We start from the raw sequence: 26,762 nt of genomic DNA, 5'->3' as shown, positions 1-26,762 counted from the left end.
ATACTGTGCTCTACAACATTTCTATAAATAAATCTCGGACAGAGACTATCAGCCAATCACTGTGGGCAGAGTTAGTAAGCATGATGATATCATCCATAGCAACGAGGTCAGCCCTGCCCTTTCTCTTAGCTGAAGACTTCTCTCTATTCCTTTGTAAGTTTGTCTCAGCAGCTTTGTGAATAGGTTTTATTAGATAAAAACTTTTACTGCTATTTAAGAGAACTCTTAGTGATAAGATACAATGTTTCGTGAATACTGAACATAAATGAACACACAATTATGTAACTCCTTTACAACATACTGATATATCTAACTGTATACACCCATGTATTGGTATTACACAATCATAATATTTATCAAAGGGTTATAATTCATTCTGAGGTCAGTTATGAAATCTATAAATATGAGCTTTATGAACATTGGAAATGTTTTAAATACAGTAAGTCATCTGAAGAAACCTGTTCATTCTTTTGAGTGATAATTTTTGAAAATCTAAATTATCAGCATATGAATCAATAAATACACAATGTGTGTATATTTACATTTGCATTTAGTCATTTAGCAGACGCTTTTATCCAAAGCGACTTACAAATGAGGACAGTGGAAGCAATCAAAAACAACAAAAAGAGCAAATATATATAAGTGCTATAACAAGTCTCAGTTAGGTTAAACACAGTACACGTAGCAAGGGCTTTTAAATAATATAATAAATAAAAAGAAAACAGATAGAATAGAAAAAGAATAGAGCAAGCTAGTGTTAGAGGTCTTTACACATATGTACATACAAATACATACATACACACACACACACACACACACACAGGTGCTGGTCATATAATTAGAATATCATCAAAAAGTTTATTTATTTCACTAATTCCATTCGAAAAGTGAAACTTGTATATTATATTTATTCATTACACACAGACCGATATATTTCAAAAGTTGTTTTTTTTTCTTTTCATTTTGATGTTTATAACTGACAACTAAGGAAAATCCCAGATTCAGTATCTCAGAAAATTAGAATATTTATGAAAAGATTTAATATTAAAGACACCTGGTGCCACACTCTATTCAGCTAATAAACTCAAAACACCTGCAAAGCCTTTAAATGGTCTCTCAGTCTAGATCTGTGGACGACACAATCATGGGGAAGACTGTGTACTTGACAGTTGTCCAAAAGATGACCAGACACCTTGCACAAGGAGGGCAAGACACAAAAGGTCATTGCAAAAGAGGCTGGTTGTTCACAGAGCTCTGTGTCCAAGCACATTAATAGAGAGGCGAAGGGAAGGAAAAGATGTGGTAGAAAAAAAAAGTGTACAAGCAATAGGGATAACTGCACCCTGGAGAGGATTGTGAAACAAAACCCATTCAAAAATATGGGGGAGATTCACAAAGAGTGGACTGCAGCTGGAGTCAGTACTTCAAGAACCTCTACGCACAGACGTATAGAAGACATTGGTTTCAGCTGTCGCATTCCTTGTGTTAAGCCACTCTTTAACAACAGACAGCATCAGAATTGTCTCGCTTCAAAAAGGACTGGACTGCTGCTGAGTGGTCCAAAGTTATGTTCTCTGATGAAAGTACATTTTGCATTTCCTTTGGATATCAGGGTCCTAGAGTCCCATTGATGTCTTTTTCATTGCAGAACTCAAATTAACTTTGGAGTTGTTCTGATTTGGAGAGTCGACATTCTTGGTCTTCCCTCTTAAAGGAAAAGTTCAAACAAAAAAATAATTTAATTGCCCTCATGTCATTCCAAACCTATAAGGACTTTTGTCTTTGGAATTTTCTCATAATTTTGTTAATCCATTTATAGTCTAGATAATCAGTATTCATAATCCTCATAAGTACAGAGTTATTGTAGAATAAATTCATTCCAATATTTATATATGAATAAATCTTAAAATATAATGATAGCAAACATGTATGTTCAAAATAAATACTGGTCTCCCAGACTAGCAATGGAGGACAAAAATTAAGAGAATATTAAATTCATTTGTTTTCCAAAAGTTGGCAGGGTCTGTATGGGTCTGAAAAAACATGGGAGAGTAAATTATGATAATTTTTATTAGTTGGTGAACTAACCCTTTGAAGAGCAGCCCTCCATGTACATGAACATTTGTGAGGTATGTGAATGTCATGTCTGGTTTAATGTTTCAGTAAAGAAGCTTTCTGAAAGCAATATTTATTCAAACAATATGACATGCCCTCTCACTAGTGTTGCCATTATAGCATTCTGGAGCGCTGTGGTAGACCGAGACATTAAACAACCACACAAAGTGTTGAAACGTTAAAACCGATTATTTACCTATCCTTACAGATGTGAATAGCCCTCTATCTGAAAATGGATAGTTTAATTAAATGTTTTATTTTTTTTTTTTCAAATGTGTTTCTCTTTTTAGGCCACTGATGAAGTGCAGGCGATGACTGGGATGAATGCTGGTCAAAGAAGAGCACGTCCTTTCCTCTAAACTGATGAACCAGTGGTTTTAAACGAGGACGCTGCTCTGGATGATGTAGAAGATGTCACATGTGCTGATGGGGCTTCATGACTACATCAATTATGCTAAAGAGATCATGAAAATTGACACTGATGCATAATCTGTATTCATGAACTATGAAACAAACTGTTTAATTTGTAAAAACAATGTTAAATGCTTGTTCTGTGTTGTTTAGTAGAAGAGTTTACACTCTGTCATTCGTACACATGGTCACATTCTTTCATACAAACACACGGCTGTTAAATGTTATAATATCAATGTAATGTTGTGGTTTATTTGTGTACTGTCATGCTAGAATAGTTGGTAAAGAACCTAACTAATTGTACATTTTTTGTATAATAGTGTTGTCGTATATTTTTATACAATATATAAGATTGAACAAAGTCCAATTTGATCATAAGTTATTTTCAACAAATGTTTGATGCTTTTTTTATGAACTCTGTAGCTGTTAAAGCCATACTTTTCTGCATTTCTTCTTACATGTTACTTTTTGACTTTTCTCTTGTTTTTAGGTGTAATGCCTAGCTCAATTTGGGTTCATTTTAGCCTAACAATGCAACTCAATTCATGGCAGTACTCCGTGAGTTCATTTTCTGCCAGCAGGAGGCGCTTAGAACGGGAGAGGTAGAGGTTTCTCCGGTAACGGCTGCAAAGCGGCACTAAGCTCACAGCCTTATCAAGCATGAAATCGAATTTTTTCTAAATACAGTAGATTTCCTTCTGAAATCCAGTGATAAAAAACACCCGCTCTGGTTTTTGAAACCCTGCAATGCAGTAATTTGTAATTTTAAACCATAAAAAAGCAACCCAACAGGCTGGGTTAAAAGTAATAACCCGACTGGTTGGGTTAAAATAACCCAGCATTGGGTTCGTCCCTTTTTGAACCAGCGTTGGGTTGCCAAAATATCCCAAATTGGGTTGTTTTCAACCCAGCAGTTTTTAGAGTGTACAATGCACACAACCTCTAGCAGTTTGATAGGCTGTGATCATCTGATTCTTGCTAATGCCTGACAAATGACCCACTCTGCTGTCCTTGATGGCAGATGCAGCGTCTGTCACCAGGCTGGCACAGCAGACATCAAAGGACAGCTTCTTTAGAGCCCGTCGCACAACAAATTCTGAAATTTTAGTAAGTATAATAATATCATAACTTATAATAATAATCATTAATAAGCATGTTGAAATTAAGGGAATATTTCTCTTTTTGGACTATAGTGAGATTGTTTTCCCCCAGAATTTGACTGTTGGCACTAACAGTTATAGTTATTTACTTTCAGTCAGCCTTTACCTGAAATGTACATGAGCGCGTTGTGCACAAAACCATTGAAGTGGACGGGAAGGTAGCTGTGGTCATGAACTAGGGCAGGAATGTCAGCAAACAGGGATGGAAGATCTTCTCCTCCTGCTGCAGAGGACATATCTACAGCTGACAGGCTTGTAGAGTTGTCGATGAAAGCTGGTAGTGTCATCCTGCGCTGTTACACTGCCTCTGCATGGTTTAACAACCCCCCACCAGAGAGGAACCTTCAAAAGCAAATACTGTATAACTATGATGATCTTGCCAAAATAGGACACAAGAAAGCAGGGATTCAAACTAACGGTATAGGGTGAAAATAGTGAATGCTCCCAGAGCAGCACTTCTCAGGGCAGACACAAATCCACATTTTACACAATTCACTTCATTGCCACGTTTTGTTTTGGGGGGTGGGTTGTAAATCTGCTTCCCTGACCTTAAAAGTATAATCAGTGTGAGATTTAGGTTCCTTAAAATTACTTTTAGGACACTAAACCTTCTTGAATCAATTCACAACATAACATGCAGACCATCCAATACATACCATTTTGATACCGGCATCTGGGGAGAAAAAAAATGAATACAAGAGAATTGGAACTGAAACAAATTTGCAGACATCAAACACATTGGAGCAAGATAGCATCATATTAATAATACGCACCACTTTATGAACTTGACGCAAACAGAATAGAGCATCTTATGAACTCTATGCAAACAGGGAAGGCAGAGCATCTGAACTTGATGCAGAAGATAGATAAAAAACAGAACAGAGTTTCTCATGAATTTATATCATGGACTTGATGGATGCACTGAAACCGGTAGAGTTTTACCTTAGACAATTTAATGATTTGTAAATTGACTACTTGTATACATCTAACGAAGAATGAAATAAACCCATATTTTCTAAATCAGCCGCCTCATTCTGATCATTTAAATATAATAAAGAATTTGTACTGGGTATTGATGACTACAAATGGTGTCAGTGCATCACTAATACAACAGTCTCTATTTTAAAAGACCTCTTTGTTCAGTAAAGGGGTTTGCCATCTTCCACCTTCAAAGTGAGCAAGTACCCCCTGGCTTTTGACAAGAACTCCCAGGTGCTTGTCCAATTCCTAGAACCTCTGGGATTGCGACTGTTCAAGATGTCAAACAGCCTGTCTGTTATCTATAAAAACATATCTAAATTAACTGGAAGCACTGGAATCATCAGGTATCAACAGTTGTGTCAACAGGTATCAGATAGTAAACACCCAAGTATGAGGAAGTTGGATTTCTCTCCATTTCCTCTGTGGCTATGCTTTTTAAAATTAAATTGCTGCACTGCTTTAAACCTGTAAATCTGACATGTGACAATAAGGGTGCTTCTGAGGTAAGTATGAAGTAAGTATAAACGGTTTTATCCAAGTTCTTGCATATTGTTGAATTTGAGGATGTGTCATAATTATTTAATCGTTCCCAATACCCAAATACCCAAATTGAAAAAAAAGGGGAAAAAAAAGAGAAAAAAAAAGATTAAGGGTTAATCCTGATGGCCTTCACATTTTAACAACCACCCTCATTTTGTGGTTGCTGACCAAAGCATCAACTACAAAGAGAGGGTGGGTGTTAATGGGGTTAAAGCAATTAATCACTCAAATGTTAGAAATGATTTTGGTCATTGATGCAAAGCCCTAGCAGCATTATTCTGAAGTAGCCTCACAAACTTTGAACTCTGCACAGCCCATCTCCTGCAACATGTGGAGCACCACTGCCATAGAGCTGCCCAAAGTCCTTGAGAGACCTTGATTGAGTTTATAAAGAGAAATGAAGTGCACATTGAACATCATCAAAAAGTATAAAAACACAATAAAGCCCTAGAGCCCATTACTATTGCGGCCCTCTATACAGGTGCATTAATCATCATACATACGAACATACCTTCATCTTCTGATTAGCAAAGTTCACATGCTTATCTGTGACTTTTCTTTTGGACATTGTTCAGATGAACTATCTACTTCCAATTGATACTGCCAGTTATGCTTCTAATTTGGCTGTATGCCTGCAGAATCTGATTTTTTTTTATTGAGACCAGGTCTGGCATCAAGAGAGCTCAGCCACCTTAGCAGAATTAAAAGTAGACATTTAACCACATAGCCATTTAACCACTAACCAATACATCCCTATTGTGGACACTGGTCATACAAAAGATAGCTATAATATCGACATGTATCAGCATGAGATGTTAGATCAGTAAGTTTAACTTAAGTTTAATACTTAACTTAAGTTTAATACTTAAGTTTAAGTATTCATGATAATACTTTCTGTAGTGCTTAATGTAATCCGGTATAAAATTAGACATCATGAAGAATACCTTTGTAATGAACTAGGATGTGGCAAGTGGATATGCAGGGTATCTCTCAGGTAGTGATATGCCTTTGGACCATGCAGATGGAGCATAAGGGCAAAATCTCTCTGGGCCTTGGTGTACTCTACGCCCTGCCTTGACAGGAGATGAACCGGAAGATCTGAAATTCAATTAGCAAAGTGATTCAGTGGGTATCCTTTTAACATTAACTAGGAAGTCAACAAAGAACATAAAAATACACAAAATATGCAATGTAATATTTTTATTTTACCTGACTAGCATTCAAGGTTGTATTTCAGCTCTTTGTTGATGAGATTTTTCTCCTTCAGTTTCTCCAGAAGTTCATCTTGGCTCTCTTTTCTCTCCTCAAGGTATTACTCTTCTCCCACTGCAGTTTCCTCACTCTTGCTGAGGCTTCTTCAAGTTTGGCCTTAATAGCCTTAGGGAAAGCAGGCAATGTATACAAGTGGTCAGTGGCCTGCCGCTTGCGGCTCAAACTCTTCTCACCAGTGGCTCCCTGTTGTTTTGCCAAAACATACAAATATATAAATAATTGTAATATGGAAATTAATAAGTTACTTTTTTAACAATTCAATCTTCACTCTTCAATTCTGTGAGCCTAAATAAATGTTTAGGTTCTCCAATTCTCCAACAGAAGACACAACAGCATACATTTAAGAAATTGTATAGGCTTATACTTATAAGGCAAAAATGGCTCTTTTGATTGTAAAGGTTGCCTACCCCAGGTTTTAGTTTCAATGTTCATTTTCAAACTTTTTACACAGAGATACCACCTCAAATAATATTGGGCTCTTAGACTACTAACACCATCATAGACCATTCTGGGTACCGCCAAGATAAAAGATTTAATTTAACAAGCCACATGATGCTCTCATTTGTTTGACATTCCACATGGAAACACTCACAACATCAGGTTGAGGTACATCCTGAAACAAGTCCATTGGCAGGTTGTCTTCCGCTCTTCTGGAGGTGATTGTGCTTCTTGTTGCTACCAGCTAAATTAAAGAAAATAAGTTTTAAGTGTCAAAATGTGCTGTAATAAAATACACAAGTATGATATAACTTGCAGAAACAAAAACTAAAGTGAAATTTAATCACATATTGATATATCAATCGTATACACCTTGAATTATTGTTGGCCAATGATACAAGATGAGCTGGAAAGATAAAAATGTTTGGCACAACACCATCTTTAAACTGGCCATTCTGCCCTGTTCAGTCAAAGTCCTCACTCCTGAAATGCTGACTGCAGAGCAATGTCCCATCAGAGACAACAAAACCATCCCTTCTTAGGGCAAGTTCCCACTGCCTCCTCATCTTTCCAGGTTTGAGGAACCTTAAAAATGTGAGAAATGTAACCAGCATTGCAATTGTAATCAACATTTCCAACCCTTTTTTCTTTCTTTCAACATTAAGGGTAAGGACAAAAATACACACCTAAATTATCATATGTTTGGGGTAATTGTATGTATGAATGTGTGTGTGCATGTATGCATCATTTATGCATGTATGTACTTTAGAATAAGACAACCACACTAAACAAGTTATAATAGGTGTCCAAAAAAAACATTCTGTGATTTTGTAAACAAACTTTTAGAAAGCTTTAGGTCAGCAACAATCTTGTATTACTATTATGTCATGTCATTGTTTTGATGCTTTATAAAAGCATGTTACAAAAGATGATGTGTTAAAAATAGGTATACAGTGCAATTTTAGTTTACAAAAATGAGCTTAGTGTTAAACCTACACTAAAGCATCAACCAGTCTCACTGTTACAATCTTATCTGTTCTTTATCTGTTCAATCTACCCGAACATTCATTATGTTACTCTTTATTAGTACTTACATATCACAATGTCTTATTCTATAGGACCATATTCTAGATCTTTTAAATCTACCCAATAACTAAACAAATCCAATACAAATACTACCTTGCTATAATAGTTTAACTATTAGTTCATATTGAATATATGTTCCCTTATCTAAACCAGAACATCATACTCCACCTAAGACCAGCAAACCAGTTTAGACATCATTTCGTTCTTAAAAGTAGCTACTTAATGATAAAATTAACTGAAATGAAAATTAAATGCTTTAATGCACTTTTGAGCACATCTTGAGTGTGGAAGATGAATGATGAAAAAAAGACAAAAACTCTAATGCAGTGCAAAGTTTTTTTTGTTTTTGTTTTTTTTTATATGTTTGTTTTTGTTTATCCCTCCATGGTATTCTTGACATCTCCATGGAAGTGCCCTTTGGTTTCATATTATATATATGACTAAGGACATTTTCTATGACTCAAAATCATTTTTGAGATAGCAAAGAGGTGTGGACGTCATGACACTTTGGTCAGTAACATATGATACGTCATTGTTTTTCCTGTGGTTACCATATAATATTGACTACAATAAAGTCACTATTTATAAAATATCACAAGAACAAAAGAAACAACAAGTATTACATTTCTGACCAAAACCTAATCTCTGACCCAAGCCTTATCTATGAACAGCCTGGCAACCTATTAGCAACATATTTGTTTATTGTCTGTATTGTATGTCGTGCGAACTATCTTCTGGATCTTGTCAAAATGCTAAATTGATTAGTTTCTGAAGAGTGCAGTATGATATTGTGAAACAGTCATTTTCATTGTCCAAAACAGGCTACAACAAAACTTATGAATATAAATCAGATATCAACTCAAAATCCATTTTATCTCCAGCCTAGTTTTGGGAAACAATTGAGTTTGGATCTTTCGGGTAATCTTTGGATTAGTTTGGAGTATACATTAGGTATTATTAAGGTTTAAATTGAATTGCAGTGTATGAACTGAAATAGCCACTAAGTTTAAAAATTATGTTTTAGGGTATGTACATATAATATTAACTAAATATCTGTTTTATAAGTTCTTCTTCATTAATTATCTATAAAGGGGAACAACTACAAATGAGAACAAATATTTTTTTTTAGAATATACACAAATTATTTTATTTTTATTTCCTCTTGGATTTATTGCAATCTGTCATGCAAAGGGTGTAACAAGTGAAGGTCATATAACTGTTCAGGCATTACAAAACCACATGCACACCCAATCAGTATGGTTTACTAAAGGCGTGAACATTTTTTTTAAATGTAAAAGTGCCCATACCTGATGACATTTATTGTTTGCAGGGAAACACGCACACGTCAGTTTGATTTTGAAAGTTAACAGGGCAAAAACACTGATGACAGGTTCATTTGGCTGATTTTTTTTTTTTTATACTGATTTTTCCTGGAGAGAGCTAACATTGGAAGATATTTTTTAGAAATATTTAATAATTTTCAACAAACTACTATCTCACGGAAACAATTTCAACATGTATTTCTGGAAAAAAACTTATTTTATTGCCTCAGTCTTACTGGTATTTTTTGCAATCATGAGAACCGGAGCAAACTCAGGTAGGTTTCAAAAGCCTTTCGTTATTTAGTTTAAAACTAAGTTAACTGATTACACACACACACACACACACACACACACATATATATATATATATATATATATATATATATATATATATATATATATATATGTGTGTGTGTGTGTGTGTGTCTGTGTGTATGTACAGATTTTACTTAAAAAGATAAGAATGTGAATAGCAGGAGAGAAATATAGAAACACACTGTTAAATAACCGAAAAAAAAAAAAAATCTGACTGCATCTTCACGTCCAGTAGTTGACTGATCTACAAGGTATATAAAACAACATAATTACTTTGTAAATTTGTATTATGTAGCAAATGTATATAAAAAAAAAACACACACAAAACCGACATATTCTGGCACTTTACGATCTTAACTAATTATCTGACTTACAAGTTGCAAATCAGCAGTCAATTTGTAATTTAATCAGGTTGGATGCTGTCAAACTAAAGTAATACACAAAGACAAATTTTATATTCATAACATCCATGCTATAAATACTGTAACTGTGGTATGTGATAAATATACATGCTGACAAACCTCTATAATTAAAATTTTGTATAAATTTTGTATAAAAAAGTAAAATAAATATTAAAGTCAAATTAAAGGTCCCGTTTTTCGTGCTTTTTTGAAGCTTTGTGTTTACAGTGTGCAATATAACGTGTGTTCATGTTTCGCGTGTAAAAAAACACAATATTTTTCACACAATTCACCTATCTATGTACCGCTGTTTTCACTGTCATAAAAACGGGCTGATGACTTCCTTGTTCTATAAAGTCCTTCCTTCAGAAATACATAACGAGTTCTGATTGGGCCAGCTGGTCCTGTGTTGTGATTCGACAGCAGCTGAGCGCACGCTGCCCTCATGGAAATGCGATTGGGCTAGTTTTGAGAAGCAAGCGGGCAGGGGCATGTGCTGGAGATGTACTTATAATCACAGGAGCGTTTTTACTGACGAGATGACCATGAAAATCACATTCATTTTTTTTGCACAGCCCTAACATCTAATTAACAAAGCTAAACAGCGTTGCCCTTTGTGTAATAAGTTACAGAAACTGTTAAACGCACCTTAAATAATAAAATAAAATACACTTACCAGTTGTGGTCCATAAACAACACCTTCTCCAGACAAAGAGGGAAATGTTCCATCTTTCAAGAATAATCTTTGTGCGAATCCGGCATTAAACTGAATTAGGAAGTTATCCTCAGCAAGCTGTCCTCAGCAAAATGTGCTGCACATAGGATTTACATGTGGATTATAATTTTCGGGAACCGAGTTAAACATAAATTGTAACCATTAATCTCCAAGTACAGCATCACTGGGAAGCCCAAACAAAGATGATTGGACTCAGAGATGAAAATAACAGCGTTTCGACGACATGGCGACAAACACAAATGCAACTCTTCCTCTTCTCCGTCGCAGCGCAGCAAGACCACGCCCCCTTTTTTGTGAATTCATGTGGGCGGAGGTTAGTCAAAAACTGTTTTAGTGACGTCATTACTGCAGGAACTAGAGGGATGTAGTCCAAACGGGTCGTTTTTTGTAGGCGAATTAAATAAATAAATAAAATATAAATAAAATATCTTGCTTGGCATTGAACCTTGAGCTTTAGAATTTTACAGATATTATTTATACTCTAACAACAACATTACACACTAACTAAAGTTTAAAACATGGGATCATGAAGAACGGGACCTTTAAAATGTAAAATATAGATAAAAATATAGCAGCAAGTAACAATTAAACAGAAATAATAATATTGTTTAAAAATTTTTTTATTTTTTTCAGGATGATAATCACTATTTTAAGATGAGTATGTGTAGGGTGAAAGCAATAGCATCATCTGTAGAATGGTTGCTATGATATGCAAACTGTAGTGGATGCAATGAGGCAGGCAGCACAGAGCAGATGTAATCTCTGACGAGTCTCTCAAAACACATGCTGAAAATGGGTGTGAAAGCAACGCCCTCCAGTCATTTAGGCCATAGACAGTAAAAGAAATGGACACAGCAACGCCATTGGATTCAACGGAGACAACTGAAGTCAATTAGAAGCACAAACTTCCTGGGGGTCGAGCGTACTGCGCAGACTCAAACTGAACTTGATGACATAAATGTCACATGAGCAATCTGTAAGTCTTCTAACCGCTGTGCCAAGAGAAATCCGAATCACCCACTAAATCTTGCAAACGTTGTTGAATAATTTTGTCCGTTGCTATTATGGACTCTCTATGGGCTTCTCCCTTGACGTCATGCCTCCACGTCCCCCGATTGCCTCATAGACAGTAAAAGATTGCCTGCGAGCTTCTCCTCCTGCCCATATGGTAATTTATCTACTGTGCGACAGAGAGTCGCTGGTTATGACGCAATCATTAGCCTATTTTTTACAAAAACTGTTTCTACGGGGCCACAACGTAAGATACAAGGTAATGGGGCCTTTCATACATTTTCGTGTTTCCTTAGAAATAATGAATGGACAAATGGAGTCTTTAAATGCCTCAGATGTAAAGTTATTCGCTGTCAAAGTGACGCCAAAATAAATGGGAGTCAATGGAATGCTAACAGCAGGTGGGGGTCCGCTAGCCAATGGCGGCACCCAGGGGTGCTTCAAAAAAATATGAAAACCTGCCCCCATGATTTAAGCATGTGATTTTGTTTTTCTTTGGTATGGGCAAAATGGAGTAGATGCAGATTGTTTTTGTCGGCAATACATCTCCTACACACTTCCTGATTAAACACGTTACAGTTTCTGACTATGCCTCTATATCGTAATCAGATGCTGCCTGGAACATGTCCCAGTCCACATGATCAAAACACTCCTGTAGTATAGCATCTGATTGGTACAGCCAGCATTGAATTGTCCTGAGGGCGGGTTTCAGTTTCTTCCTATAAGCAGGCAGCAGCAAAATGGAAGAGTGACCCGATTTGCCAAAAGGTGGACGGGGAGAGATTTGTAGGCATCCCAGAAAGGAGAGTAGCAGTGGTCCAGTACACGATCACCACGCGTGTTGATGATTTGTTGAAAATATTTTGGAGCTATTGTTCTGAAGTTGGTTTTGTAACTGGGTACGTGGTTTCCTGCTCACTTATATTCCCATACAGTTCCTTGAGTGCCTGGTCTGTGTTGGCTTGAGGAGGAATGTAAACAGCTGTGATTATGACCACTGTAAATTCCCTTGGTAACAAGAATGGTCGACACAGAAGCATATGAAATATCATATCAGGGGAGCAGAAGGATTTAATAGTGTGTAGGTTCCTTTCATCACACCACGAGTTGTTGATAAAGAATCAAAGACCCCACCTCTGCTTTTCCCTTTGAGCTCTTCGTTCTGTTCGAGCGGTGCATGGAGAACCCCATAACCACGATGGCTGAGTCCGGAACCACTGCCCGCAGTCCACAGAGTTTGTTGTCCAGTGACTGAACATTAGCCAGAAAAATAGTTGGGAGAGGAGGTCGGAGGGGACGACCTCTGAGTCACATTTCATTACACCAAATACACAAAATAATGTTCTTTTTGACAACATCATGTGACCCCTTTAAAGTTTTCTTCTGTATTAAACTTAATTGAGTATAATTATATATTTATATATATTAGTACAGACCAAAAGTTTGGACACACCTTCTCATTCAAAGAGTTTTCTTTATTTTCATGACTATGAAAATTGTAGATTCACACTGAAGGCATCAAGGGCTATGAATTAACGCATGTGGAATTATATATGGTGTGAAAACAACTGAAAATATGTCATATTCTTCAAAGTAGCCACCTTTTGCTTTGATTACTGCTTTGCACACTCTTGGCATTCTCTTGATGAGCTTCAAGAGGTAGTCACCTGAAATGGTCTTCCAATAGTCTTGAAGGAGTTCACTTGTTGCACTTGTTGGCCCTTTTGCCTTCTGTCTGCGGTCCAGCTCACCCCTAAACCATCTCGATTGGGTTCATGTCCGGTGACTGTGGAGTCCAGGTCATCTGGCGTAGCACCCCATCACTCTCCTTCTTGGTCAAATAGCCCTTGATGCCTTCAGTGTGACTACAATTTTCAGTCATGAAAATAAAGAAAACTTTATATATATATATATATATATATATATGATGAGATTTTCTCCTATTAAATTTGGATAAGAGAGATATATTACTTATTGGACAAAAAAAAAAGGACAAAGAATCTAGCAGGTCCTGAAAACAAACAAAACATTCAATTGGTTCAATCGGAGCAGAATCGATATTTTAACATTTCTGTTCCTGCATTCCTTGATATTATTACCGTTCCAAAATCGTCTATATATATATATCGTATATATATATATATATATAGCTTGTCAAGCTCTGCGAGGCCCATGCATATTCTGTGTAATATGGTTCAAGACCGAGTATGTCTAAAAACAATTTTCTCCTCCAACTTCAAAATCTTCCTTCATCTTTTATTTTTTTATTTTTTTATTTATTTTGTAAATGGTGTTTGACTCTCCTTGCATGTTCACTATGTAAACACTGGGTCTGAGTTTCTGCATCAATGATTTTGAAGTTGGAGCAGAAAATCCACAGGAAGTGTGGAGGGAGGGGAGGTTCAAGTTTTCCCAGGTCTGCATGCGCAACAAGTGGGCAGACATACTGTATTATGCTAATGTTTCATTTTGACGTCACTTTGAGAAAGCTAAAGATTTGTTTTAAAAACAACTCGTTTTCATTAATCAGAGTCGACTCTTTCTTACGGAAGACAATAACTTTATAAACAGTGCACTTTTAGATTTAAAACTTTGCAGGATGTTATCATTCACTTAGAATTTTTCATGAATTTTAATTTTCAATCAAAAATCCAATCCATGCTCCTCTGTGCCACGCCTTTCTGAAATTTTTTTTTTTTTACAAAGCTCATAATTCTGAAAAGAGAGGTGTATGCTGATTGGAGGGCTAACCAGTGTGTTTTGTGTTTTGATTGGCTGAATACCTCAAGTGAGTGATGGAAATGTTACGCCGCTAACCATACTGTGATGCTGTGTCCCAGCGTGACAAGAAGAAAACAATAAAACCTATTACAAACAAGGCATTTGTTGTATCCAGTGGGAACAAAATTACTGATTATAATGACATAAGCCCCTTTCACACTGCGATTCCGGCAAATACACGGGTAAAGTGTTCCAGCAATTGTTCCCAGGTCACTAGATTGTGCAATTTCACTCTGCCAGTGATTACCGGAATATGTGCTTGGGTTCACACACAACCCTTCAAGGTCCCGTGATGACAAGTGACATCAGGGCGTGACGTGTAATGTATGAGTCAAAAACGTTAGGCACGTTATACTTTCACTGAAACTGGCGAACACTCTCGGCGTCAGCGCAGAAAGTGAGGAACTAACTGATCTCTGCTTCATTACAGTTTGCAATTCAAAACAGCTGGTAAAAGAGTCGCACGATAACGTGCATCATCACTACGACACAGTATTAGATCTGGCTTTCGTTCACACAGCGCTCGTCCCGGGATTGAACCCGGCAATGTTACTAGGTCCCCGACCCAGGTTCAATGCCGGAATCAATCCCAGGACGTGTTTGCTTTCACACAGAAGGCAACTCGGCAATGTTCTGGCAATTTGCCGAGTTCGACGTGCAGTGTGAAAGAGGCTTTCTACTGTCTACATTTGTGATCTGAAAAACGACAAACAACAAGAGTTACCCTACACTGCTCAAAACTCGCTCTTGAATCAGCAGCAGGAAATTCTTCAAATATGAAAATGTACATACAGATAGTGAGTCAGAAGCGCCAGACTATCTGCAAAGTTGGAATCACCCTATTTTATAAAAACAGTCTTTGTGCACAAAAGCATTGTAGGCTATTGGTGCATTGTAGTCCTCGTTCTCCATAAAATGCGCTGCACATATCTGAATATCTGGGTTGAACTGTTCTGGAACAGTGTTGTAAATACAACTTAACCACTGATTTCTAGTTGTGTCCTCTTTTTGAAGGCCAAACAAAGAAGTTTTGCTTTCACAATGAAACACAGCGTCTCCAATACATGGCGTCGGTGGCGTCAACAGCGTGAATAAAGGTTACGCATTCTTTCTTAGCATGAACATATGGGAGGGTATTATGCAAATAATCCCACAATCTGACATAGACATGTGGGGGTGTGTTAGAATGAGCCAATTTGGGAGGGCGTTTAAACATTCTAAAGTATATCGCTTTGGATTTGACACTTTAGTCCTTGCAACTGTACATATCTGTTTTATGCACCAAGAGCTCCAAATGCTCCAAAGAGAAAGGAAAAACTTTAATCACATTTTAAACTATTTTCCATTTTTTCATTATTTCCTCTTCACCATTCTCTACAGCAAATGAACAGACAATGTCAGAATTCATTTCATCGACAACGAATATACCTACATCCAGTGCAGAGCCACCAACAAGCCAGCAGACACAAACAACTCAGTTAAGTTCAACCCCAGAAACTGAACCTACAACAGCTCAATCAACATTTACAACAGCTATGTCCCAATCGAGCATGTACACATTAGAATCATCTACAAGTGAAAGTGGATCAACAGTGCAAACTTCTGTGTACACAACAAGTACCTTTCTGTCTTCACCAACTATTTCAACAGAAGGACAAAGTACATCAGAATTCACTTCATCAACAACAGAAATAACTGCTTCCAGTGTAGAGCAAACAACAGGCCAGCAAACACAAACCAATCAGTTTAGTTCAACCACAGAAACAGAACCTACAACGACAGCTCAATCAACATTTACAGTTAGCTCCCCTATGAGCATCTCCACATTGGAATCATCTACACTTGAAAATGGTTCAACACTGGAAACTACATTGTCCACAATAGGTACCTCTCCATCCTTAATGTTTACCACAACAGAAGGACAAAGTACATCAGAAGTGATTTCATCAACAGCAGAAATACCTACTTCCAGCGTAGAACTAACAACAAGCCAACAAACACAAACCACTCAGTTTAGTTCAACCACAGAAACAGAACCTACAACGACAGCTCAATCAACATTTACAGTTAGCTCCCCTACGAGCATCTCCACATTGGAATCATCTACACTTGAAAATGGTTCAACACTGGAAACTACATTGTCCACAATAGGTACCTCTCCATCCTTAATGTTTACCACAACAGAAGGACAAAGTACATCAGAAGTGATTTCATCAACAGCAGAAATACCTACTTCCAGCGTAGAACTAACAACAAGCCAACAAACACAAACCACTCAGTTTAGTTCAACCACAGAAACAGAACCTACAACAACTGCTCAATCAACATTTACAGTTAGCTCCCCTACGAGCATCTCCACATTGGAATCATCTACACTTGAAAATGGTTCAACACTGGAAACTACATTGTCCACAATAGGTACCTCTCCATCCTTAATGTCTACCACAACAGAAGGACAAAGTACATCAGAAGTTATTTCATCAACAGCAGAAATACCTACTTCTAGCGTAGAGCAAACAACAAGCCAGCAAACACAAACCACTCAGTTTAGTTCAACCCCAGAAACTGAACCTACAACAGCTCAATCAACAGTTACAACAGCTATGTCCCAATCGAGCACGTACATATTAGAATCATCTACAAGTGAAAGTGGATCAACGGTGCAAACTTCTGTGTACACATCAAGTACCTCTCTGTCTTCACCATCTATTTCAACAGAAAGACAAAGTACATCAGAATTCACTTCATCAACAACAGAAATACCTACTTCCAGTGTAGAGCAAACAACAAGCCAACAAACACAAACCACTCAGTTTAGTTCAACCACAGAAACAGAACCTACAACGACAGCTCAATCAACATTTACAGTTAGCTCCCCTACGAGCATCTCCACATTGGAATCATCTACACTTGAAAATGGTTCAACACTGGAAACTACATTGTCCACAATAGGTACCTCTCCATCCTTAATGTCTACCACAACAGAAGGACAAAGTACATCAGAAGTTATTTCATCAACAGCAGAAATACCTACTTCTAGCGTAGAGCAAACAACAAGCCAGCAAACACAAACCACTCAGTTTAGTTCAACCCCAGAAACTGAACCTACAACAGCTCAATCAACAGTTACAACAGCTATGTCCCAATCGAGCACGTACACATTAGAATCATCTACAAGTGAAAGTGGATCAACAGTGCAAACTTCTGTGTACACATCAAGTACCTCTCTGTCTTCACAATCTATTTCAACAGAAAGACAAAGTACATCAGAATTCACTTCATCAACAACAGAAATACCTACTTCCAGTGTAGAGCAAACAACAAGCCAACAAACACAAACCACTCAGTTTAGTTCAACCACAGAAACAGAACCTAAAACGACAGCTCAATCAACATTTACAGTTAGCTCCCCTACGAGCATCTCCACATTGGAATCATCTACACTTGAAAATGGTTCAACACTGGAAACTTCATTGTCCACAATAGGTACGTCTCCCTTCTTAATGTCTACCACAACAGAAGGACAACGTACATCAGAAGTTATTTCATCAACAGCAGAAATACCTACTTCTAGCGTAGAGCAAACAACAAGCCAGCAGACACAAACCACTCAGTTTAGTTCAACCACAGAAACAGTACCTACAACGACAGCTCAATCAACATTTACAGTTAGCTCCCCTACGAGCATCTCCACATTGGAATCATCTACACTTGGAAATGGTTCAACACTGGAAACTTCATTGTCCACAATAGATACCTCTCCATCCTTAATGTCTACCACAACAGAAGGACAAAGTACATCAGAAGTCACTTCATCAACAACAGAAATACCTTCTTCCAGTGTAGAGCAAACAACAAGCCAACAAACACAAACCACTCAGTTTAGTTCAACCACAGAAACAGAACCTACAACGACAGCTCAATCAACATTTACAGTTAGCTCCCCTACGAGCATCTCCACATTGGAATCATCTACACTTGAAAATGGTTCAACACTGGAAACTACATTGTCCACAATAGGTACCTCTCCATCCTTAATGTTTACCACAACAGAAGGACAAAGTACATCAGAAGTGATTTCATCAACAGCAGAAATACCTACTTCCAGCGTAGAACTAACAACAAGCCAACAAACACAAACCACTCAGTTTAGTTCAACCACAGAAACAGAACCTACAACAACTGCTCAATCAACAGTTACAACAGCTATGTCCCAATCGAGCACGTACATATTAGAATCATCTACAAGTGAAAGTGGATCAACGGTGCAAACTTCTGTGTACACATCAAGTACCTCTCTGTCTTCACCATCTATTTCAACAGAAAGACAAAGTACATCAGAATTCACTTCATCAACAACAGAAATACCTACTTCCAGTGTAGAGCAAACAACAAGCCAACAAACACAAACCACTCAGTTTATTTCAACCACAGAAACAGAACCTACAACGACAGCTCAATCAACATTTACAGTTAGCTCCCCTACGAGCATCTCCACATTGGAATCATCTACACTTGAAAATGGTTCAACACTGGAAACTACATTGTCCACAATAGGTACCTCTCCATCCTTAATGTCTACCACAACAGAAGGACAAAGTACATCAGAAGTTATTTCATCAACAGCAGAAATACCTACTTCTAGCGTAGAGCAAACAACAAGCCAGCAAACACAAACCACTCAGTTTAGTTCAACCCCAGAAACTGAACCTACAACAGCTCAATCAACAGTTACAACAGCTATGTCCCAATCGAGCACGTACACATTAGAATCATCTACAAGTGAAAGTGGATCAACAGTGCAAACTTCTGTGTACACATCAAGTACCTCTCTGTCTTCACAATCTATTTCAACAGAAAGACAAAGTACATCAGAATTCACTTCATCAACAACAGAAATACCTACTTCCAGTGTAGAGCAAACAACAAGCCAACAAACACAAACCACTCAGTTTAGTTCAACCACAGAAACAGAACCTAAAACGACAGCTCAATCAACATTTACAGTTAGCTCCCCTACGAGCATCTCCACATTGGAATCATCTACACTTGAAAATGGTTCAACACTGGAAACTTCATTGTCCACAATAGGTACGTCTCCATTCTTAATGTCTACCACAACAGAAGGACAACGTACATCAGAAGTTATTTCATCAACAGCAGAAATACCTACTTCTAGCGTAGAGCAAACAACAAGCCAGCAGACACAAACCACTCAGTTTAGTTCAACCACAGAAACAGTACCTACAACGACAGCTCAATCAACATTTACAGTTAGCTCCCCTACGAGCATCTCCACATTGGAATCATCTACACTTGGAAATGGTTCAACACTGGAAACTTCATTGTCCACAATAGATACCTCTCCATCCTTAATGTCTATCACAACAGAAGGACAAAGTACATCAGAAGTGATTTCATCAACAGCAGAAATATCTACTTCTAGTGTAGAGCAAACAACAAGCCAGCAGACACAAACCACTCAGTTTAGTTCAACCACAGAAACAGTAACTACAACGACAGCTCAATCAACATTTACAGTTAGCTCCCCTACGAGCATCTTTACATTCGAATCATCTACACTTGAAAATGGTTCAACAATGGAAACTACATTTTCCACAACAGGTACCTCTCCATCCTTAATGTCTACCACAACAGAAGGACAAAGTACATCAGAAGTGATTTCATCAACAGCAGAAATACCTACTTCCAGCGTAGAACTAACAACAAGCCAACAAACACAAACCACTCAGTTTAGTTCAACCACAGAAACAGAACCTCCAACGACAGCTCAATCAACATTTACAGTTAGCTCCCCTACGAGCATCTCCACATTGGAATCATCTACACTTGAAAATGGTTCAACACTGGAAACTACATTGTCCACAATAGGTACCTCTCCATCCTTAATGTCTACCACAACAGAAGGACAAAGTACATCAGAAGTTATTTCATCAACAGCAGAAATACCTACTTCTAGCGTAGAGCAAACAACAAGCCAGCAAACACAAACCACTCAGTTTAGTTCAACCCCAGAAACTGAACCTACAACAGCTCAATCAACAGTTACAACAGCTATGTCCCAATCGAGCACGTACACATTAGAATCATCTACAATTGAAAGTGGATCAACGGTGCAAACTTCTGTGTACACATCAAGTACCTCTCTGTCTTCACCATCTATTTCAACAGAAAGACAAAGTACATCAGAATTCACTTCATCAACAACAGAAATACCTACTTCCAGTGTAGAGCAAACAACAAGCCAACAAACACAAACCACTCAGTTTAGTTCAACCACAGAAACAGAACCTACAACGACAGCTCAATCAACATTTACAGTCAGCTCCCCTACGAGCATCTCCACATTGGAATCATCTACACTTGAAAATGGTTCAACACTGGAAACTACATTGTCCACAATAGGTACCTCTCCATCCTTAATGTCTACCACAACAGAAGGACAAAGTACATCAGAAGTTATTTCATCAACAGCAGAAATACCTACTTCTAGCGTAGAGCAAACAACAAGCCAGCAAACACAAACCACTCAGTTTAGTTCAACCCCAGAAACTGAACCTACAACAGCTCAAACAACAGTTAGAACAGCTATGTCCCAATCGAGCACGTACACATTAGAATCATCTACAAGTGAAAGTGGATCAACGGTGCAAACTTCTGTGTACACATCAAGTACCTCTCTGTCTTCACCATCTATTTCAACAGAAAGACAAAGTACATCAGAATTCACTTCATCAACAACAGAAATACCTACTTCTAGTGTAGAGCAAACAACAAGCCAACAAACAAAAACCACTCAGTTTAGTTCAACCACAGAAACAGAACCTACAACGACAGCTCAATCAACATTTACAGTTAGCTCCCCTACGAGCATCTCCACATTGGAATCATCTACACTTGAAAATGGTTCAACACTGGAAACTACACTGTCTACAATAGGTACCTCTCCATCCTTAATGTCTACCACAACAGAAGGACAAAGTACATCAGAAGTGATTTCATCAACAGCAGAAATACCTTCTTCCAGCGTAGAGCAAACAACAAGCCAGCAAACACAAACCACTCAGTTTAGTTCAGCCCCAGAAACTGAACCTACAACAGCTCAATCAACATTTACAACATCTATGTCCCAATCGAGCACGTACACATTAGAATCATCTTCAAGTGAAAGTGGATCAACGGTGCAAACTTCTGTGTACACAACAAGTACCTCTCTGTCTTCACCATCTATTTCAACAGAAAGACAAACTACATCAGAATTCACTTCATCAACAACAGAAATACCTACTTCCAGTGTAGAGCTAACAACAAGCCAGCAAACACAAACCACTCAGTTTACTTCAACCACAGAAACAGAACCTACAACGACAGCTCAATCAACCTTTACAGTTAGCTCCCCTACGAGCATCTCCACATTGGAATTATCTACACTTGAAAATGGTTCAACACTGGAAACTACATTGTCCACAATAGGTACCTCTCCATCCTTAATGTCTACCACAACAGAAGGACAAAGTACATCAGAAGTGATTTCATCAACAGCAGAAATACCTACTTCTAGCGTAGAGCAAACAACAAGCCAGCAAACACAAACCACTCAGTTTAGTTCAACCCCAGAAACTGAACCTACAACAGCTCAATCAACATTTACAACAGCTATGTCCCAATCGAGCACGTACACATTAGAATCATATACAAGTGAAAGTGGATCAACGGTGCAAACTTCTGTGTACACATCAAGTACCTCTCTGTCTTCACCATCTATTTCAACAGAAAGACAAAGTACATCAGAATTCACTTCATCAACAACAGAAATACCTACTTCCAGTGTAGAGCAAACAACAAGCCAACAAACACAAACCACTCAGTTTAGTTCAACCACAGAAACAGAACCTACAACGACAGCTCAATCAACATTTACAGTTAGCTCCCCTACGAGCATCTCCACATTGGAATCATCTACACTTGAAAATGGTTCAACACTGGAAACTACATTGTCCACAATAGGTACCTCTCCATCCTTAATGTCTACTACAACAGAAGGACAAAGTACATCAGAAGTTATTTCATCAACAGCAGAAATACCTACTTCTAGCGTAGAGCAAACAACAAGCCAGCAAACACAAACCACTCAGTTTAGTTCAACCCCAGAAACTGAACCTACAACAGCTCAATCAACAGTTACCACAGCTATGTCCCAATCGAGCACGTACACATTAGAATCATCTACAAGTGAAAGTGGATCAACGGTGCAAACTTCTGTGTACACATCAAGTACCTCTCTGTCTTCACCATCTATTTCAACAGAAAGACAAAGTACATCAGAATTCACTTCATCAACAACAGAAATACCTACTTCCAGTGTAGAGCAAACAACAAGCCAACAAACACAAACCACTCAGTTTAGTTCAACCACAGAAACAGAACCTACAACGACAGCTCAATCAACATTTACAGTTAGCTCCCCTACGAGCATCTCCACAGTGGAATCATCTACACTTGAAAATGGTTCAACACTGGAAACTACATTGTCCACAATAGGTACCTCTCCATTCTTAATGTCTACCACAACAGAAGGACAACGTACATCAGAAGTTATTTCATCAACAGCAGAAATACCTACTTCTAGCGTAGAGCAAACAACAAGCCAGCAGACACAAACCACTCAGTTTAGTTCAACCACAGAATCAGTACCTACAACGACAGCTCAATCAACATTTACAGTTAGCTCCCCTACGAGCATCTCCACATTGGAATCATCTACACTTGAAAATAGTTCAACACTGGAAACTACACTGTCTACAATAGGTACCTCTCCATCCTTAATGTCTACCACAACAGACGGACAAAGTACATCAGAAGTGATTTCATCAACAGCAGAAATACCTTCTTCCAGCGTAGAGCAAACAACAAGCCAGCAAACACAAACCACTCAGTTTAGTTCAACCCCAGAAACTGAACCTACAACAGCTCAATCAACATTTACAACAGCTATGTCCCAATCGAGCACGTACACATTAGAATCATCTTCAAGTGAAAGTGGATCAACGGTGCAAACTTCTGTGTACACAACAAGTACCTCTCTGTCTTCACCATCTATTTCAACAGAAAGACAAAGTACATCAGAATTCACTTCATCAACAACAGAAATACCTACTTCCAGTGTAGAGCTAACAACAAGCCAGCAAACACAAACCACTCAGTTTACTTCAACCACAGAAACAGAACCTACAACGACAGCTCAATCAACCTTTACAGTTAGCTCCCCTACGAGCATCTCCACATTGGAATCATCTACACTTGAAAATGGTTCAACACTGGAAACTACATTGTCCACAATAGGTACCTCTCCATCCTTAATGTCTACTACAACAGAAGGACAAAGTACATCAGAAGTTATTTCATCAACAGCAGAAATACCTACTTCTAGCATAGAGCAAACAACAAGCCAGCAAACACAAACCACTCAGTTTAGTTCAACCCCAGAAACTGAACCTACAACAGCTCAATCAACAGTTACCACAGCTATGTCCCAATCGAGCACGTACACATTAGAATCATCTACAAGTGAAAGTGGATCAACGGTGCAAACTTCTGTGTACACATCAAGTACCTCTCTGTCTTCACCATCTATTTCAACAGAAAGACAAAGTACATCAGAATTCACTTCATCAACAACAGAAATACCTACTTCCAGTGTAGAGCAAACAACAAGCCAACAAACACAAACCACTCAGTTTAGTTCAACCACAGAAACAGAACCTACAACGACAGCTCAATCAACATTTACAGTTAGCTCCCCTACGAGCATCTCCACATTGGAATCATCTACACTTGAAAATGGTTCAACACTGGAAACTACATTGTCCACAATAGGTACCTCTCCATTCTTAATGTCTACCACAACAGAAGGACAACGTACATCAGAAGTTATTTCATCAACAGCAGAAATACCTACTTCTAGCGTAGAGCAAACAACAAGCCAGCAAACACAAACCACTCAGTTTAGTTCAACCACAGAATCAGTACCTACAACGACAGCTCAATCAACATTTACAGTTAGCTCCCCTACGAGCATCTCCACATTGGAATCATCTACACTTGAAAATAGTTCAACACTGGAAACTACACTGTCTACAATAGGTACCTCTCCATCCTTAATGTCTACCACAACAGACGGACAAAGTACATCAGAAGTGATTTCATCAACAGCAGAAATACCTTCTTCCAGCGTAGAGCAAACAACAAGCCAGCAAACACAAACCACTCAGTTTAGTTCAACCCCAGAAACTGAACCTACAACAGCTCAATCAACATTTACAACAGCTATGTCCCAATCGAGCACGTACACATTAGAATCATCTTCAAGTGAAAGTGGATCAACGGTGCAAACTTCTGTGTACACAACAAGTACCTCTCTGTCTTCACCATCTATTTCAACAGAAAGACAAACTACATCAGAATTCACTTCATCAACAACAGAAATACCTACTTCCAGTGTAGAGCTAACAACAAGCCAGCAAACACAAACCACTCAGTTTACTTCAACCACAGAAACAGAACCTACAACGACAGCTCAATCAACATTTACAGTTAGCTCCCCTACGAGCATCTCCACATTGGAATCATCTACACTTGAAAATGGTTCAACACTGGAAACTACATTGTCCACAATAGGTACCTCTCCATCCTTAATGTCTACCACAACAGAAGGACAAAGTACATCAGAAGTTATTTCATCAACAGCAGAAATACCTACTTCTAGCGTAGAGCAAACAACAAGCCAGCAAACACAAACCACTCAGTTTAGTTCAACCCCAGAAACTGAACCTACAACAGGTCAATCAACATTTACAACAGCTATGTCCCAATCGAGCACGTACACATTAGAATCATTTACAAGTGAAAGTGGATCAACGGTGCAAACTTCTGTGTACACAACAAGTACCTCTCTGTCTTCACCATCTATTTCAACAGAAAGACAAAGTACATCAGAATTCACTTCATCAACAACAGAAATACCTACTTCCAGTGTAGAGCAAACAACAAGCCAACAAACACAAACCACTCAGTTTAGTTCAACCACAGAAACAGAACCTACAACGACAGCTCAATCAACATTTACAGTTAGCTCCCCTACGAGCATCTCCACATTGGAATCATCTACACTTGAAAATGGTTCAACACTGGAAACTACATTGTCCACAATAGGTACCTCTCCATCCTTAATGTCTACTACAACAGAAGGACAAAGTACATCAGAAGTTATTTCATCAACAGCAGAAATACCTACTTCTAGCGTAGAGCAAACAACAAGCCAGCAAACACAAACCACTCAGTTTAGTTCAACCCCAGAAACTGAACCTACAACAGCTCAATCAACAGTTACCACAGCTATGTCCCAATCGAGCACGTACACATTAGAATCATCTACAAGTGAAAGTGGATCAACGGTGCAAACTTCTGTGTACACATCAAGTACCTCTCTGTCTTCACCATCTATTTCAACAGAAAGACAAAGTACATCAGAATTCACTTCATCAACAACAGAAATACCTACTTCCAGTGTAGAGCAAACAACAAGCCAACAAACACAAACCACTCAGTTTAGTTCAACCACAGAAACAGAACCTACAACGACAGCTCAATCAACATTTACAGTTAGCTCCCCTACGAGCATCTCCACAGTGGAATCATCTACACTTGAAAATGGTTCAACACTGGAAACTACATTGTCCACAATAGGTACCTCTCCATTCTTAATGTCTACCACAACAGAAGGACAACGTACATCAGAAGTTATTTCATCAACAGCAGAAATACCTACTTCTAGCGTAGAGCAAACAACAAGCCAGCAGACACAAACCACTCAGTTTAGTTCAACCACAGAATCAGTACCTACAACGACAGCTCAATCAACATTTACAGTTAGCTCCCCTACGAGCATCTCCACATTGGAATCATCTACACTTGAAAATAGTTCAACACTGGAAACTACACTGTCTACAATAGGTACCTCTCCATCCTTAATGTCTACCACAACAGACGGACAAAGTACATCAGAAGTGATTTCATCAACAGCAGAAATACCTTCTTCCAGCGTAGAGCAAACAACAAGCCAGCAAACACAAACCACTCAGTTTAGTTCAACCCCAGAAACTGAACCTACAAC

The 26,762-nt window shown here is 38.2% G+C and overlaps 3 protein-coding genes across 3 annotated transcripts; all 3 read left to right on the top strand.

The window, feature by feature from the left end:
* Positions 1 to 9,501: 9,501 nt before the first annotated feature.
* On the top strand, positions 9,502 to 17,347 carry LOC113110564 (flocculation protein FLO11-like). Its single transcript, XM_026274694.1, has 3 exons — positions 9,502 to 9,600; positions 15,950 to 17,212; positions 17,343 to 17,347. The coding sequence occupies exons 1-3, from the start codon at positions 9,519 to 9,521 to the stop codon at positions 17,345 to 17,347; spliced, it is 1,350 nt and encodes a 449-aa protein (XP_026130479.1). The 5' UTR covers positions 9,502 to 9,518.
* A 1,956-nt stretch (positions 17,348 to 19,303) lies between these two features.
* Positions 19,304 to 22,151, top strand: LOC113110563 (flocculation protein FLO11-like). Its single transcript, XM_026274693.1, has 3 exons — positions 19,304 to 20,626; positions 20,657 to 21,356; positions 22,064 to 22,151. Exons 1-3 carry the CDS (start codon positions 19,312 to 19,314, stop codon positions 22,149 to 22,151), a joined length of 2,103 nt encoding a protein of 700 aa, XP_026130478.1. The 5' UTR covers positions 19,304 to 19,311.
* Positions 22,152 to 23,666: 1,515 nt separating this feature from the next.
* LOC113110562 (flocculation protein FLO11-like) lies at positions 23,667 to 25,355 on the top strand. Its single transcript, XM_026274692.1, has 2 exons — positions 23,667 to 24,896; positions 25,268 to 25,355. Exons 1-2 carry the CDS (start codon positions 23,950 to 23,952, stop codon positions 25,353 to 25,355), a joined length of 1,035 nt encoding a protein of 344 aa, XP_026130477.1. The 5' UTR covers positions 23,667 to 23,949.
* Positions 25,356 to 26,762: the final 1,407 nt, after the last annotated feature.

Source organism: Carassius auratus, chromosome 11 (genome assembly GCF_003368295.1).
Source record: "Carassius auratus strain Wakin chromosome 11, ASM336829v1, whole genome shotgun sequence".
Lineage (NCBI taxonomy): Eukaryota > Metazoa > Chordata > Actinopteri > Cypriniformes > Cyprinidae > Carassius > Carassius auratus.
This window is presented reverse-complemented; position numbering and strand designations above follow the sequence as displayed.

Coding starts and splice junctions, on each gene's coding strand:
- LOC113110564 (XM_026274694.1), top strand. CDS start 9,519: ATGTATTTCTGGAAAAAAACTTATTTTATTGCCTCAGTCTTACTGGTA. Junction 9,601..15,949: donor GAGAACCGGAGCAAACTCAG/GTAGGTTTCAAA, acceptor CATTCTCTACAG/CAAATGAACAGACAATGTCA.
- LOC113110563 (XM_026274693.1), top strand. CDS start 19,312: ATGTCCCAATCGAGCACGTACACATTAGAATCATCTACAAGTGAAAGT. Junction 20,627..20,656: donor AACTGAACCTACAACAGCTC/AATCAACAGTTA, acceptor CTATGTCCCAAT/CGAGCACGTACACATTAGAA. Junction 21,357..22,063: donor ATACCTACTTCTAGTGTAGA/GCAAACAACAAG, acceptor TGTCCACAATAG/GTACCTCTCCATCCTTAATG.
- LOC113110562 (XM_026274692.1), top strand. CDS start 23,950: ATGTCTACTACAACAGAAGGACAAAGTACATCAGAAGTTATTTCATCA. Junction 24,897..25,267: donor GAAACTGAACCTACAACAGC/TCAATCAACATT, acceptor TGTCCACAATAG/GTACCTCTCCATCCTTAATG.